Source organism: Sitophilus oryzae, unplaced genomic scaffold, assembly GCF_002938485.1.
Source record: "Sitophilus oryzae breed Bouriz unplaced genomic scaffold, Soryzae_2.0 scaffold_378_pilon_pilon, whole genome shotgun sequence".
Lineage (NCBI taxonomy): Eukaryota > Metazoa > Arthropoda > Insecta > Coleoptera > Curculionidae > Sitophilus > Sitophilus oryzae.
This window is the reverse complement of record NW_022146949.1, coordinates 159,149-175,001: the sequence shown is the minus strand read 5'-3', so window position 1 is coordinate 175,001 and position 15,853 is coordinate 159,149. Positions and strand designations below refer to the sequence as shown.

Sequence of the window (15,853 nt, the reverse complement as noted above, 5' to 3'; positions counted from 1 at the left end):
TCACGTTCCAGTTCAACATAGCTTATCAGGAAAGCTACAAGCTTTTTGCTTTGACTGTTTAAATGCTTCGACATATTTTCGACACACAATTTCAATAAATGCAATACAAAAACTCGAAAATTTAGTTTTTAAAAGAACTGTTTGTGCTTAAAAGTACAATTTTAAAAAAATACTATGAAAATCGACAAAAAACAATAATTACTCCCAAAGATTCAACAACAAGATATTATACAAAATATTGACTGACATCGATAATTATCATAATGTCAGATAATTACAGTTAAATAATAAACGACAACGTTGCTGATCCCGGCGCAATGTGACCAACATGGCGATAATAAAAATCGCTTTAAACTAGTAGTGGGAACTATCGAATGAATACTATCGAAACATTCGATAGTTGCAATTCATTCGAATAATTCGATAGCTAGTAAAAAAACATTCGTTGAAAACTATTCGAATAAAAATTATCGAATAGATGCGTCATCTGCCTTGAAATATTGTATTCTAGTAATTCGGTAGCAAAAACCATTCATTTATAAAATTCATTCATTTATCAAATTCATTTATTCGTCAGGATCCGATAATAAAATATTATCGAATAGATGCGTCATCTGCCTTGAAATATTGTATTCTAGTGAGGTAAATTTAAAACCATTCATTTATAAAATTCATTCATTTATCAAATTCATTTATTCGTCAGGATCGATTATAATAAAATATTAACTGGATTTTAGTAGTCGCCCGGCGACGTAGGTTTCTTTCGAGAAACCCGACAGCGGTCGGTGGCAATGCTATGAAAGAAGCCGGCATCTTTGATTTTTTGCGGAGTCATATAAAGATAAGGACACATTATTTTTTTTTTATTGAGGTGCTAGTATTTACACAGAAAATACATTATGAAGGGCGCTGTTGCCATATATTGGTATTAATTGATATTAGCAAAGAATATTATTGTTTGGCTTTAGTTAGTTAGCGATAGTATGTATAAATATTTTGCATTTTTTTATTAATATTCTGTTGTTAGGTTAGGTTAGGTTAGATAATAAAATATTTTGGATGTAGGAAAATGATTTTTAATGTTTTTAAGCAAAGACTGGTTTAATAAAAATAATAATAACAGTAATAATTTGTTATACCTATAACAACAAAATTTAAAATAATTTAATATAAACATTTTTTTTTACGTAGTAGCAAAATATAAACAACAAATTAGATGTCAAAATTATTTATATTAGATCCTATTTAAAAATAATATAGTCTTTAAATTTCTTGTGGCAACGTTGGTTTATTAAATAATAATAATTACAGAACTAATTTGTTATATTAACAACAAACTTTAAAATCATGAAATATAAACATTTATTAATTTTCTAAGCATGCAGTGTAATGGAAGGAAAATATAAATAAAAAATTAGAAATCAAAATTATTTATATTAGGTACTTTATATTACTATTTAAAAATAATATTTACTTTTACTGGCATTTACTTTAAAAAATAAATGAAATATTTCTTCGCAAAAAACTACATGTAAGAGAATTAGCATAAACAAAAAACTAACATTGTTAACTTTTTTTTTAAATTGGCACGTGTAAAACTTTCAATTTAATTTTCTCACCCCATAGTTTGAGTTCGAGAACCATTTACTTAACCACATTACTTAAATATGATTATTAAGTTCAACTAATTCGTATTATTAAAACATCTAAAATACAAATATGTATTTTTAAAATTAATTCTAAGTTCATCTCATCTCTCTTAAAAATTGCTACTTCTCAAAATTTCCCATTCAAAAATAGACCATATATACCATATAAAATAAAATAATTGAAAGATCGGGCTACGGAAAATCACACAAATTTTCGCAAAAATTTTGACACCTGCACACGCACACAATCGTCAATTAAAAAAACTACTATTTTAGTATTTTAAATATTTTAATAAACGCAAAAACAGCACAGTATTTATAAGGTGAAGTTATAAAAATTTGGAAGAACTAATAATGCCACTGACGCACGCAAAAATCAAACGAATACTAAATTTCATTTATCAAAAGCATTCGATAGTCGTGGCTCAACGATAACTATTTAGTCGCACGGCGAGGTTGTCACATATGCTTTAGTATACAAATGAATGAATGATTTTATTCGAATAAAACCATTCGATAGTTGAAATCATTCATTCAGTAACCATTCGATAGTCTAATTCATTCGATAGTTCCCATCGCTACTTTAAACCATTTAAATCAATTTTTGCTGATTTAATCTAAATAAGATATCTATTACAATCATTTGCTTTATGAAGTAAAATGAAGAGCTGCTCGGTATCTTGAATTATACAACAAATTTAAACATTTTTGCCAAAATTTCATTTTGTCAGGTTTATAGGCTTTAGTGTCAATTTTCATATGATTGATGACGTGCATCGGAAAATGGTTTGCGATTACCGTATTTATTAATTTTCTGTATATTTAAGTATTGAATTACTATACAGGTGGTTAATTTGTTTATTACTCGCGGCAAGAGCTTTATGGTTGAAATATGGCAACCTCGGCCCGCTCGTCGAGAGACGACACAACGGGACGAGTAGAGGTGTGTAGTTCGTGAACGAACTAGTTCCAATGAACTATTCCGACCCCGGAATGAAAGAAACTAGTTTCTGGTTTCTCAAAGAACTAGTTCCTCAGGACCTATTCCGAGATCGAGACTGTGACCGATATAGAATAATATGCGACGGCGACGGGTCGGCTAGCGCGCGTAGCCCTATTGTAGGCAGGAGTGGGGAGTGCCAGCCGTCCGCTCTCGGATCCGGACCTAGAGGAACTAAACTAAATAAAAGACTAGTTTACGTATGGATCAGCCAGCGCGATTGATGCTAGGCAGGCGTGGAGAGTGCCAGCCGTATGTTATCGGATCCGGACATAGAGGAACTAATTAAAAGACTAGTTTACGGGAATCTATTCAGTCGGCAGATCCGAGATGTAATACAAGGCGACGACGATGTATTCGGCCTTGTCTATTGCCACAGCCGGCGCGGCGTAATTACCACAGAAATTTGTCGTGGATACTGTTTTTGATTTTTAGTTTGTTTTTTAAATATTTTATGGGAGTGTTTCACTTTAGGTCCCTAAAGTTAAGAAATATCTTCTACGAAGTAGATATTCTGAACTTTTAGACAAAAATAAAATGCTTGAACTGAGGAAAAATGCAATTTTTCGTTAAATTTTTGTAATATTTGCTCCAATTTATTTGTGAAATAGTTTTTTAAATTCTGATTTGAGTTTTTTTTATTTTTTTTTTATCTGCAATAAAACTTACCTATATGTTTTTAACATACACAATTACACGTCTCGTTATATCTCCGTACATTATAAAAATTATACAGATCCTACTGTGAATAGTTCTTGCTGACAACGAAACGCATTAGCAAGCAAGGGATGTCAATGTTAGTCGGGAATTATTGTGAACTAAAGACCTAGTTCAAGGAACTATTCCGCTGGAGGAACTAGAACTAAGGAAGGAATGGGAGGAATTCCCACTTCTAGGGACGAGTCGGCAGCTTAGCTTAGTACTCATTTGGAATGTAAGCAGTGTTGCCATTCTGTTCCCCAATAAGTAATCGTCGAGTTAACAATCTGTATACTGTAAAATATTTTAGTGCCTGAAAATGACACTGTCACTATGTGTCAAAACAATTGCTAAATACTTTTTAGTGATTTTCTTACAAACTTATGCAGTATTTCATAATATTTTACAATGATATTTCTCGTAGGTGATGTTGGTTGGTGATTACAAAGGTAAAAAAATCCAGGATGTGAAAAAATCACTTCAAAAGCACCTCGCTGATAAAAATGAAGCTGTCATTTATTATGAACCTGAAAAAACGGTTATGTCTCGATCTGGAGATGAATGTGTGGTAGCTCTGTGTGACCAATGGTATTTGGATTATGGTGAGACGGAATGGAAAAAGCAAGTAAGTGAAGAAAATAGTTATAATACGAAAGTTGCAATTTTTTATGGTAAAATTATATCAATATAATTTTACATGGGGATTCTAAATAATATTTTCTCTTAAATAATAACTGTTTATGTATTTATAATTAATTTATTTTTGTTTTCTGAAATATTCTGATTAAAAGAAAATAGGTAAAAGTGAGCAACACTGTACCGGTCAAGCTTAATCACGTGACTAAACTTTAATTTTTATGATCTATATATAAAGGGTGAGTCTTAATTAAGTGCAAATGTTTTTAAGGGTATTATATCTATTGGAAATTTTTTTAGTTAAAAAACATCATTTCTTGATAATCTGGCTACTTAGGTAGTATATATTTCAAAAGCGGTAAAAAAAAACATGTTTCTTTTATCGAGATCTACCAGCCCTGAAAATATTTGCACTTAAAGACTCACCCTGTATTATAGAGACAAGGCAAGCTGTATTAAATAAAAAAAAACTAAGCGAATGCATAACTATTCTCATTGCTTATTTTATTATCAAATTTTGCAGGCTCATAAATCTTTAGAGAAGATAAACACGTTTCACGAAGAGGTTAGAAAAAATTTCTTAGGTTGTCTGGACTGGTTGCACGAGTATGCCTGTTCTAGGACTTACGGTCTAGGAACCAAGTTACCATGGGATCCTAAATGGCTAATTGAATCCCTTTCAGATTCAACTATTTACAATGCTTATTACACAGTTGCTCATCTCTTACAAGTAAGTGATTAGACATTTTACTCAATACCAGCGTGTACCCGCGACTTCGTTCGCGTCGAATTAATCATTTGTAATGGTAATAATAAAGCAAAGCAAGAATTTCCATTAACATACAAACTGGATAAAATTTTCTCACATTTATGTCAGCATGAGAAAAAACAATATGGCGATATTATTATATAACTTTGTAATATTTGAGGGATAGTTTCATCTCGTTGGAACTTGACTTTCGAAAAGTCCGTTTGCCAAAATTAAGCTTTTTACGTCAAGCAGTTTAAGTAGAATCATGGTTCACCCCCTTGGCACTGGAATTCCGAAAAATCCTTTCTTATCGAACCTCTACACCCTAGAAACAACCTCTCTGCCAAAATTGTGCTTCTTACGTTAAATAGTTTGAGCAGGATCGTGATTAATCAGTGAGTCAGTCACTTAAGGATTTTATAAACAGGGTGGCCCATCGAAAACGTTCCGCAAGGCATAACGGCCAGGGTATTTTTTTTTTTCAAAAAATCCAAAAACACGTCAATTTTGTTTGTGAGTGGGACAACTTTTGCCCCAAAAATGATTGCAAAATCTGCAACCCTCTAAGCGGGGGTGTCATCCCCCAACTTTTTTCAAATGGGAAGGGGGGTCAAGTGGCGCCGCAATGAAAAGAGCTTTCTGTTCTCTATATTTCCCCGCCTCGTTTTCGAAAATCGATCGAGTCATTGAGAAAATATGGCCATAAGGATTGAAATTTGAAAAGTTTATTTAAACATTTATCAGAATAAATGATAAGGATAAATTCCTTTGACCAATTTGAGGTTTTTTCTTATTATTTCTAGATGTTTACGTATTTTCTCACTTACCACAAGGTTGAACGATCAGGTGCGGTAGTTGCTAGATAGTTGTTCTGTGACTTGTACGTTGAAGTTCTTCTCAAAATCTTGTTTTTACTACACGATTAACTACACCGTTCAAAAAGTACACTCATCCGAAAAACAAATATTAAATAGGAAATTATTATCATTCGCCACTCGTTCACTCATAGTTTCACAAACTTGCAAGCGACGATCAAAATCGTTTTCGTTGAGTACTTGTACCAACTGAATTTTGTACGGGTGGAACTTGTGTTTTTTTAATATCCTTTGGACACTTGTACGATTCACGCCGCACTATGGGGTATTTTACCTCAAAACCTGGCCAATAATATTTTTATTTTCTTTTGCATTCTTCCGCGTTTTAAAACGTGAGAAAATAAAGAAATTGCTTCAAATTTTAATACATACCTAGCGTTTTTTTATTGACAAGATTAAGCCTAGACTCCCTCGAGTATTGACAATAACATGTCAATACTCGAGGGAGTGATTCCTCAGGTCATTTTATGGAGAAAAGTTCCCATAAACATAGGTCCAGAAATGCATTGTTTCTAAGATACAGGGTGTTGAAAGTGAAAAACACTACATTTTTATTCGATTAAAAAAAATTGTAACTGCCAAACTCGCAAAAATTAGCAAAATTTCTTATCAAGGTCTTCTAAAGGAATACTTCAGCTACAAAACCAGTCAGATCGATATACTTGATAAGGTTCGATTACATACTGAAAGTTTACATAAACATTCTGTTATAAATGAAATAATATGTCTATTATTGAACTAGCAGATTAATATTGTTCTAACTACAAAATAACAGTTATACTAAAGAGTAATACTCCATATTATACTCCAAACTAATATAAGATCAATAAAAGATCGCGATTAGTAACAAAAACTAAGATAATTATTGTTAAGTAAATTTTGTAAAAGCACAGCGATACACAGCCCGTCAATTCGAAGAACAATTTCTGATTGGCGCGGATTGTAGCACGGGGGGACATTGACCCCTACCACCCACCCTCGAATACATTCACGTTTATACAAATAATTCCTGGTATCGGTTGGTTGATATCTTGAATTTATATTTTTGAATATTGGCCAACTTTTTGGGTTAAATACCCCTTAGTGGCCCAATACGAATACCTCCATAGCTTCATTTACTACAGGATTTTCCTTCTGCCTCTTTTTATTCATAACGGAACCAGTTTCGCGAAATTTTGCTACTAACTCGCGAACAATTTTGACATAAAGGTGTTTGTCAGGATCATTGCCTGGAAACTTATATGGTGAAATTTTGATAAAACAATTTAGTACTCACTAAAAACACAGTACGTCGCTAGTGGTAGGAAAAATAATTTTTAGAGGTTACTAGTTTATTTGGTTGCCTATGATATGCATATACAGGGTGTTTCCTAATTAATCTAAAAAATAGAAAATCGTTAGAAAACGGCTTAAGGCGGGCTCTTAATAAGTATATTTATTTTTTTCTCGGCAACCGTTTGATGAACAAGAAAAACTCAAAAGATCAATTTTGTTGAAAAAGGATGGCCAGTCAAGAAAAAAATATATGTTTTTTAAAAAAGCAGTAGTGTACCATTTATGTTAAGCAAAATATCGATTTTTTTTAAAATTTTTAACACCATGTAGATCAGAAAGGAAGTACTTTAGACCCAATGGTTATATAAAAATTGTTTTAAGAAGACATGAGGAATCACACCACAATTTTTTAGACTAATTAGAAAAAACCCTGTATATTGTCAACTTGACAATGATTGTTGATAAATCAAAAAATACCTTTTCTGTGAAAAAAACCCGATTTTCGCAGGAAAAATTTTGGTTTTTATTGAATTTCGGCCTACGTCTGCATATACCGGTATGTTTTTTAATATTCTTATCTATCTAAATTTTAAATATCATAGTCAGAAATAGTTTTATTATTTATTAACTGTAAAAATGGTATACTTATAAGTTTTGCCAAATATTGTGATTTACTTTTTACCTTGTAGTCAAAATTTATATTTAATAAACTGTAAAATATATATATTCTTATGTTTTATTAAAGTTACTCTGATATACTAATATATCAGTGTAACTTTAAAACTAAATCCTTTGAAATCAAATATAAACATAAAAAATATTTCCAGCAGAAAAGGCGAAGGCGCTGGGTTAAACGTAGTCTCTACTAAGAACACGGAGGGGCGCTTTGACCCAAAATTTTACTATTAAGTTTCATATCTATCTTAATAGAAGATTATTTTCTTTTATCTATGGTCAGGATGGCGTTCATTGAATATCTGCGCAATCCTATTGCCACACTCATTATTTTTAAAATAAAGTTCGATTATTTCCACTTTTTCTGCAAGTGAGTATACCATAATTGTTAAAAAGTTTAACGATATTGAAAAGAATTTCAACGCATAAGCCACAGAACAGCTATCTAGCAACTACCGCACCTGACCGTTCAACCTTGTGGCATGTGAAAAAATGCGTAAACATCTAGAAATAATAAGAAAAAACAGCAAATTGGTCGAAGGAATTTATCCATATCATTTACTCTGATAAATGTTTAAATAAACTTTTCAAATTTCAATCCGTCATATTTTCTCAATGACTCGACCGATTTTCAAAAACGAAGCGGGAAAGTATACCACTTGACGCCCCTTCCCAGTTGAAAAAAATTGGGGGATGACTCCCCCGCTTAGAGGGTTGAAGATTTTGCAATCATTTTTAGGGCAAAAGTTGTCCCCCTCACAAACAAAATTGAGGTGTTTTTGAATTTTCTGAAAAAAAAAATTACCCTGGCCGTTATGCCTTGCGGAACGTTTTCGATGGGCCACCCTGTATTAGTATAGATTATTTTATAATATAGTATAATGTTTATATTTTGGTTTGGTTATGTGTAGGGTAATTCATTCAAAGGCGATAAACCGAATGCTTTAGGAATTAAAGCTGAACAATTAACACCAGAAGTGTGGGACTATGTGTTTTTTATAAACGCCAAATACCCAGCCAAATGCGGTATTAAAAAAGAATCGTTGGATATAATGCGTCGAGAATTTCAGTTTTGGTAATAATTTTATCACACAAAATTTTTGGCACCTTTTTGTATTATTTTTAACTCCTTCTAGGTATCCAGTAAACGTGCGTTGTTCTGGCAAAGATTTGATCCAAAACCACTTAACTTACTACATCTACAACCATTGCGCCATTTGGTCTGATGATGAATCTAAGTGGCCGACAGGCATAAGAGCCAACGGCCATTTGTTGTTAAATTCCGCCAAAATGAGTAAGAGTGATGGTAATTTCCTGACTCTCAGAACTGCTGTTGAGAAATTCAGCGCCGATGGAATGAGGTAAGAATAAATAATGAATGTAAATATTAGTGATGGGAAAAACCGATTAATTTCAATAATCGAGTACTCGAGTATCAAGCGATTGCAATAACCGAGTGATCACTCGAGCGAAATATCGCTCGTATTTAAAAATAGGGTTTTTTGTCCGCCGCATGTTGTAAGTACTCGTTAACGCCAAGCAGTAAGCTGCGTGCGCAGGGCACATATTCTTTCGGTAAGTGTGCGAACACAGTGCAAGCAGGTTTGCCGCTTACTGGTAGTCAGCGCCAATCTGGGTACCTATTCTTGACATCGTTTGCAACTTTGCGTATACGCATCATGTGTATTGTTATAAACAGGGTATCCCAGAAATAAGTGCAAGTATTTTAAAGGGTGGTAGATCTCGATAAAAGAAACATATTTTCTCTTTATCGTTTTTCAAATAAGTCCAAAATAACGGAGTTATTTTACTTTGAAAATTTCCAAAAAAAATTATTTCTTGCTAAAATTTTGAGAACCTTCTTCTTCATGTGCCTTCTCCTCATCGGAAGTTGGCGACCATCAATTGGAATTCCTCCCTGTCTTGAGCCAAACGGATAATTGCACTGGCCTCTCCTATATTAAACCACTGGCGCAAATTCCGCAACCAGGAAAACCGTTTACGCCCGATGCCTCGTCGTCCTTCAATCTTTCCCTCAACGATCAGCTGTAGGAAACTATATTTGTTATTTCGAAAAATGTGACCAAAATATAACTCCGTCGTTTTATTGTAGTCAATAGTTCTTGGTCCTTACACATTCTTTCCAATACTTCGAGATTTGTTTGAGAACCACTGGATCTTTTGTGGATTTTCTTTCTTGTAAATTTAATCTACTACCTATGTTAGGTAGTAGATTAAATTTACAAGAAAGTTTTTAGTAAAAACTAAAAAAAATTGCAAAAAAATTCCAAAAATATTTTCAAAAAATTCCGAATTTTCCAAAAAAAATTATTTAGAAAAAAACCTCATAGGCGTGTTTCTGGGGCTGAACTATACTACCAGCTAAGTTAAAATACTTGCACGTATTTCTGGGACATCCTGTATATGGGTACATAGTAGCGCCGCGCCGCCTCGCGCTTATAACCTTGAAAAATTAAAGCGTGTTATCAAATCGGCTAGTTCACAGTGAAAGCAGGTAGGCGCCGTCAACCAGCGTTCATCGGCGTTCGCGCTTTTACCGGCACGAAAATTGCTTTATTTCTGCTTTTGCACGCGCCGACGGCGCACAGAGGGTATTAAGAACTGAAAGTTGGCCAAAATTATGTTTTATGATTTTTTTTGCTTTTTTGCTAGTGATATTAATTATTAGAGGAGAGGGTGCTAATATGGAACCCCATTTTGTTTTTCCTACACAATATTTTTTCCTCTACTCTGAAACCCTTTCCACCGATCAAATAGGGCCATTCTGTGCAAAACCAAGCAATTGGATGAGGATGCTAGAACAAGAAAGTAATTTGTATATTATAGACGATATTTGAGCGAGGATGGGTGTTAATAGGGTAAAGACTATTTCCTTTAAGAATCTATTTAAATCAATGTTTTTTGTGGCAGTGGCAAATATTGGCAAGATTTTTGTACATATTCTACAGCTGGAGACTTTAAGCATTGAACGGATACTAATTTCTATGCGGAATATTGCCGAATAGTCTTACACCTTATAAAAATGCCTCTGATTTTTAAAATATAAAACATAAAGATATAGAATAGAAGGAAACGTTTCAAAATAAAAATATGGCATAAAACAGGACTTGCCAGCTGGCTCTGTATCCATCATGACAGTTATTATAAACAATTTGCAAAAAAGCACTACAAACAATTCCACTATTTTATAATCTTAGAAATATTCAAAATACACTCAAGATAATTCATACTTATAACGGAAATATATTATTTATTTGATAGTCAACTTACGACTTAAAAAAGCTAATAAACGTGCTTACATTTAGTATTTATAGATTTGTATTCAGTTAAGATAAAAAATGAAAATAAAAAAATATCACTTTTGGCCAGGTTTGTAGACCAAATACCCCTATGTGCGGCGCCGGCGCGGTGTTTGAATATGGTTAGGTTAGGTTATGTTAGTTAATCAGGTAAATTTTCTCTTAATTAACTACTTCCGAACCCTGCTCGCATCTCCGAAAAAGCCATTTAACTATACACGTGATGCATATACGCAAAGTTACGCTTCACGTGTATTGTTATATGGCTTTTTCGGAGATGCGAGATGTGAGCGATATTTGAAGATGCGAGTGATCAAGAATAGGTACCCAGAGACGGCACTGGCTGCCGGAAAGCAGAAACCTGCCTCCACTATGTTCGTACCCTAATGAACGGCATGTAGTAAGCGGCGAGCGATTCGCTTGATCGCCTGATTTAGTTTATTTCGAAGCATTGTCGATGTTAGTTTGTACTATTTTGTTAGTATTTTGTAGCTGTATCAACCAGTATTTATAATTTCTCTATATTTGCTTTACTTATTGCTCTGAAAACTGTCTCTTTTATAAAAAGAAATTGATACTAGGTTTTGCTTGGCGGATGCAGGAGATTCTGTTGAAGATGCCAATTTTGTAGAAGCCACAGCTGATGCAGGAATTTTAAGATTATACACTTTCATCGAATGGGTAAAGGAAATATTAAAATCCACAGACTCTTTAAGGTAATGCCGTATTTAATTTAATTTTTGCTTTAGTATCTATTTTTTCAATTTTTTACAGGTCTACCAAAGCAAGAACTTTCAATGACAGTGTGTTTGAGAGTGAAATAAACTTAAAAATAAAAGAATCTGACGATTTCTATAATAAAATGCTGTTTAAGGAAGCGCTAAGAACTGGATTTTTCGAGCTTCAAGCTGCTAGGGATAAATATAGGGAACTGTCGCTTTTAGATGGGATGCATGTGGATTTGATAATGAGGTATGCTGAATTTACTGTTCTGTATCATTATAAGGGCGTTTTCAAATATACAGGGTGTTCCGAACTGTATTCCGGAAACTTCGGCAGCATATTCTGCAGATAAAAATAAGTGAAAAAGTTCGTGTAAATGTATGTCCTAAAATGCTTGGTTTCGGAGATACAGGGTGTAGAAGTTTCATTTTTATTTTCATTTTTTTTTCAAAACTACGACTATATGCACCTAATGTAACTTATTCTAAAGTGTGTCCAATGACAGTGGGATAGTAACATTCCAGTCCAATTTTATTACAAGAATTTCGCCAACTAGATATTAGACTATAGTAAACGCCACGAATGTTTGGGAGTGATTCATCGCTTGATGAAGTTAGAATCGACACGCGCGCTATCATTTTTACATTAAAAACGTAATTTTTTACCGCAGACGTAGGTTTTTAAGGTCCGGTCTAATCATCTGCCTGCGCTCCTCCTACTTATTCTAAAATGTTAGCGTTCTTTGATTGATTTGTTTTTGTGCGTCAGTCCATTGGTGTGCTTGCAGTGCGACCAATGGGGCATTCCAGTTTATATTTATAACCAAATATGTATATGTTTTGACAAGACTTTGACAGTTAAAACAACAAATTACAACAGATTATATATTGATTATTATATGATTTGAAACACCACGGCACTGGAATTAAGTTTTATGTGACCTTGAACAGATTAGTTCACATGGTAGCGACCGATAAATCACTCCCAAACATTCGTGGCGTTTACCAGGTGGATGACACTTCTTATGGGAGAACTGGCAATGGTTGAAAACTTGACTACAAGCGATTTTCTAGGAATCTTCCTTACCGATAAATTATTGACAAGAGTGACAGATAAAACGTTGACGTTCTTTCAGTATCCCAGTTCATCTCTTTTTCTTTCTAAAGTGTGCGTTGAAAGGAGACAAAAACAATTTTTGGTGACCGATAATTTGTTATTCGAACACCACTTTTCTCCTTGTCGGGTCGTTGACGTTGACTTGTCGCCATTTTATATCTTGTTTACACGCTGCATTTTGCTTTGCAAATTTAATACATAAATTATTTAGGCAAATATAGGTTTTTAATAAAACTCCTCGGACTAACGTGTAGGTAAGTGTTGATATTTTTTTTTTTCATCTTAACATGCTCATTGTCGTTCTCCTGATTTTAGGTGACAGAAAAGGATCATCAAATCAAATTGAATTTTATATTTTCCTTCCTATTTATCCTTCCTAAATATCAACGAGATGAGCCATCGGAAGAAAGGGACCATAGTACAAAACAGAAAGGTGATCTTTTTTCTTTCCACTTCGGATATTGAAATTATTATATACTGTAGTCGTGTTCGGCATTATGCTCTGAGAAATATAGATAAACAAAGAACAACAGATATAAAGCATCCCAGAGGAAAAGAGAGGCAATACCTGTATGTACTCTCTCTGATATTTGTGAAAGTTACAGCAAAGTATTGTTGTAAATGTCATCTTTTTGATCGACCTGAAAACTTCGAGCAAAAAGATGACACTTTCAACAATACCCTGACAGATATCAGAGACGATACAGGTTTTTCCTCTCTTTTCCCCTGGAATACTTTTAATTTATTATTCTTTGTTTATCTAGATTTCTCAGAGCACTATGAACGAACTCAGCTTGTATGTTTGAAATAATCGTCCAGTTGGCTTAAAAATGATGATCGAAGACATTTCCCATATAATTTTACTTTCAAAATTATGATATATCTTTTATTTCTAAGCCATCTATGACGCCATTTTTTTCAGTTTTGTTATAATTAATTTTGTCTCTTGATCTACTTGTAACATTATTCTTTTAATTTTATTAATTTATTGTGGTGAAATTAATTTCTGTTGTATATTTGATATTGATATTAAACATATTTTTAAAAAATGGTGTATTTTTTGTGTATGTCATAATTAAAAATAAATGAAGAAATAAAATTGTTTATTTTTTTAAACTTCCCGCCATGCGTGACAATTTAGTCCGTAGTTCCTACAAGCGAAATTGGGGGCGCTAGTAGCAGTAGACTTGTCAACAGTGTCAAATTTAAACGTCAATTTCACTTTCCAATATTTAGCAAGGCGCTCGCACTTCTTCTTGTGTATGTGTTTTGTGGCGTTTACTAGCTTCTACGGCCCACTAGTCAACTCGCATCCCAACAATGTTGCCGTTTGTTGTCCCTTAATTTCATGATTTTCAATTGTCGGCTAAACTATAATAGAGACGTTTATTTTTACGGTTTATTTCAAAGTTTGATTGCTATTTGGTTTATTTTGTTAGAACGTTCTTAATAGTAATCAGAATACTAGATAAAGTAAGAATAAGTGAAACGAATACCAAGTTTTGTGCGTTTTAGTATAGGTTGTTTATTCTGTTATAATTTAATATTTACTAAATATTTAAAATTTGTTCAAAAATTAAATTCAAACATTTTTATTTATGAGAATATATGATACTTTAATAAAAAAAAACTTTTGATAAGCTACTAGATCTCAATTTTCACATCTTATTCAGAGTGACTGTTACTCAAATCATCTAGAAATTTTTTTATCTACTATCTACTATTCTTTGTTAAACTGAATCAGTCACTGTTTGATCGAGCTCGAAACAGCAATGTAGAAATTAGTTTAGTAAATTAAAAAAAAAATTGTTTTGTGTTTAATGAAAAGTAATGTCATTGAATATGTATTTTAATATTTTATAAAGGAAATGTCCTTGTATTCCAATGTCATATGATGCTAGTTTTAAGGCCTTTTTGTGCAGAGGATGCTTTTTTTTGCCAATTGACTCAGTCAAACTCTCCTGATGATGGGAATAAAATTCTCGAAAGCTTGACAAATTTGAAAAAGTAGTTTTATTAGCCTGTGTGGTGATTATTAACCGCATCCTCACTTAAATTTTGAGTTTTTTTTTTATAATAAATATACATATAATAATAAAGTTTTTTTCAAAAATATGTGAACTCTACAAATAATAGTTTTTGGTAAAATATTGTGTTACTAGGTTAAAATAATTATTTTATTTTAATAGAGGTAGTCTCATTCGCCGGAGACAAACAAGGTTTGGAACAAGATATCGAAACTGCATTTACTAATACACCTAAAATTTGATATTTTATTTAATAAAATAAAGTAAAAAAACACTTATTGATTTTTTTAATCTTTCAACTTATTTTTTTTACAATGCGACAAATATGTCAGTTTTATTAGTTTTCCCTAATTTATTAAACAATTATTTTAATTTCCTAAAATACTGTCGGCACGATCGGCACACCACTTCAAACGTCTAATCTTTGTACACACCTACATTGTTGCCATTGCGCAGATGCCCCTATTTCCTTCTCTATCCATTCTCTCTCGCACTCGTTAATTTTCGCAACCAATGTGTGATGAAGTTTTAGAGCATTTTATGAATGGATCATTGTATCTCCCGAGTTTAAATATCTTTGACAAGAAATATTTTTTGTAAGTCGGCTTCGAAAAAAAAACATTTTTTCTCCAAAATAATGCAGTGAGGTTTTTTGCAAGAGAGAAAAAATGTACTAAATACGGACTAGAAAATACGAGTGTCATGCAATTATTTTTTAATATTTTTGTTAAGATTATAATATAAGATTGATTATACATGATGTAATTTATATTAAAAATATATTTCTTTAGATTTATAGAAGTTCAAGCTCTACTCTTATCACCTATCTGTCCTCATGTCGCTGAAAAAGTATGGGAATTACTAGGAAATGTATGTTTACATATATAATTCTATTCTTTAACTAATTCAATTTTCTAACTTTTTAGAAAACCAGTATAGTGAAAGCTTCATGGCCCAAACTCGGTAACATTAACGAAGTTGAAATAAAAGCTTCAGAATACTTGATGGAAACAGCTCATTCGTTTAGAGTGCATCTCAAAAATTATTTACAAGGTACAACATTTAATTTAAATTTATTTAAAGTATTTTGTATTTAATTTTTTTAAA

General features: G+C 32.6%; 1 protein-coding gene across 1 annotated transcript in view; it reads left to right on the top strand.

Moving 5' to 3' along the window:
- LOC115885237 (leucine--tRNA ligase, cytoplasmic) overlaps positions 1-15,853 on the top strand; it is a 36,145-nt gene that overhangs the window by 8,675 nt on the left and 11,617 nt on the right. The window contains exons 9-16 of the mRNA XM_030904078.1: positions 3,773-3,973; positions 4,508-4,714; positions 8,472-8,635; positions 8,697-8,921; positions 11,462-11,596; positions 11,655-11,852; positions 15,538-15,616; positions 15,673-15,799. Coding sequence (XP_030759938.1) covers positions 3,773-3,973; positions 4,508-4,714; positions 8,472-8,635; positions 8,697-8,921; positions 11,462-11,596; positions 11,655-11,852; positions 15,538-15,616; positions 15,673-15,799 — 1,336 coding nt within the window. The remainder of the gene's footprint in view (positions 1-3,772; positions 3,974-4,507; positions 4,715-8,471; positions 8,636-8,696; positions 8,922-11,461; positions 11,597-11,654; positions 11,853-15,537; positions 15,617-15,672; positions 15,800-15,853) is intronic.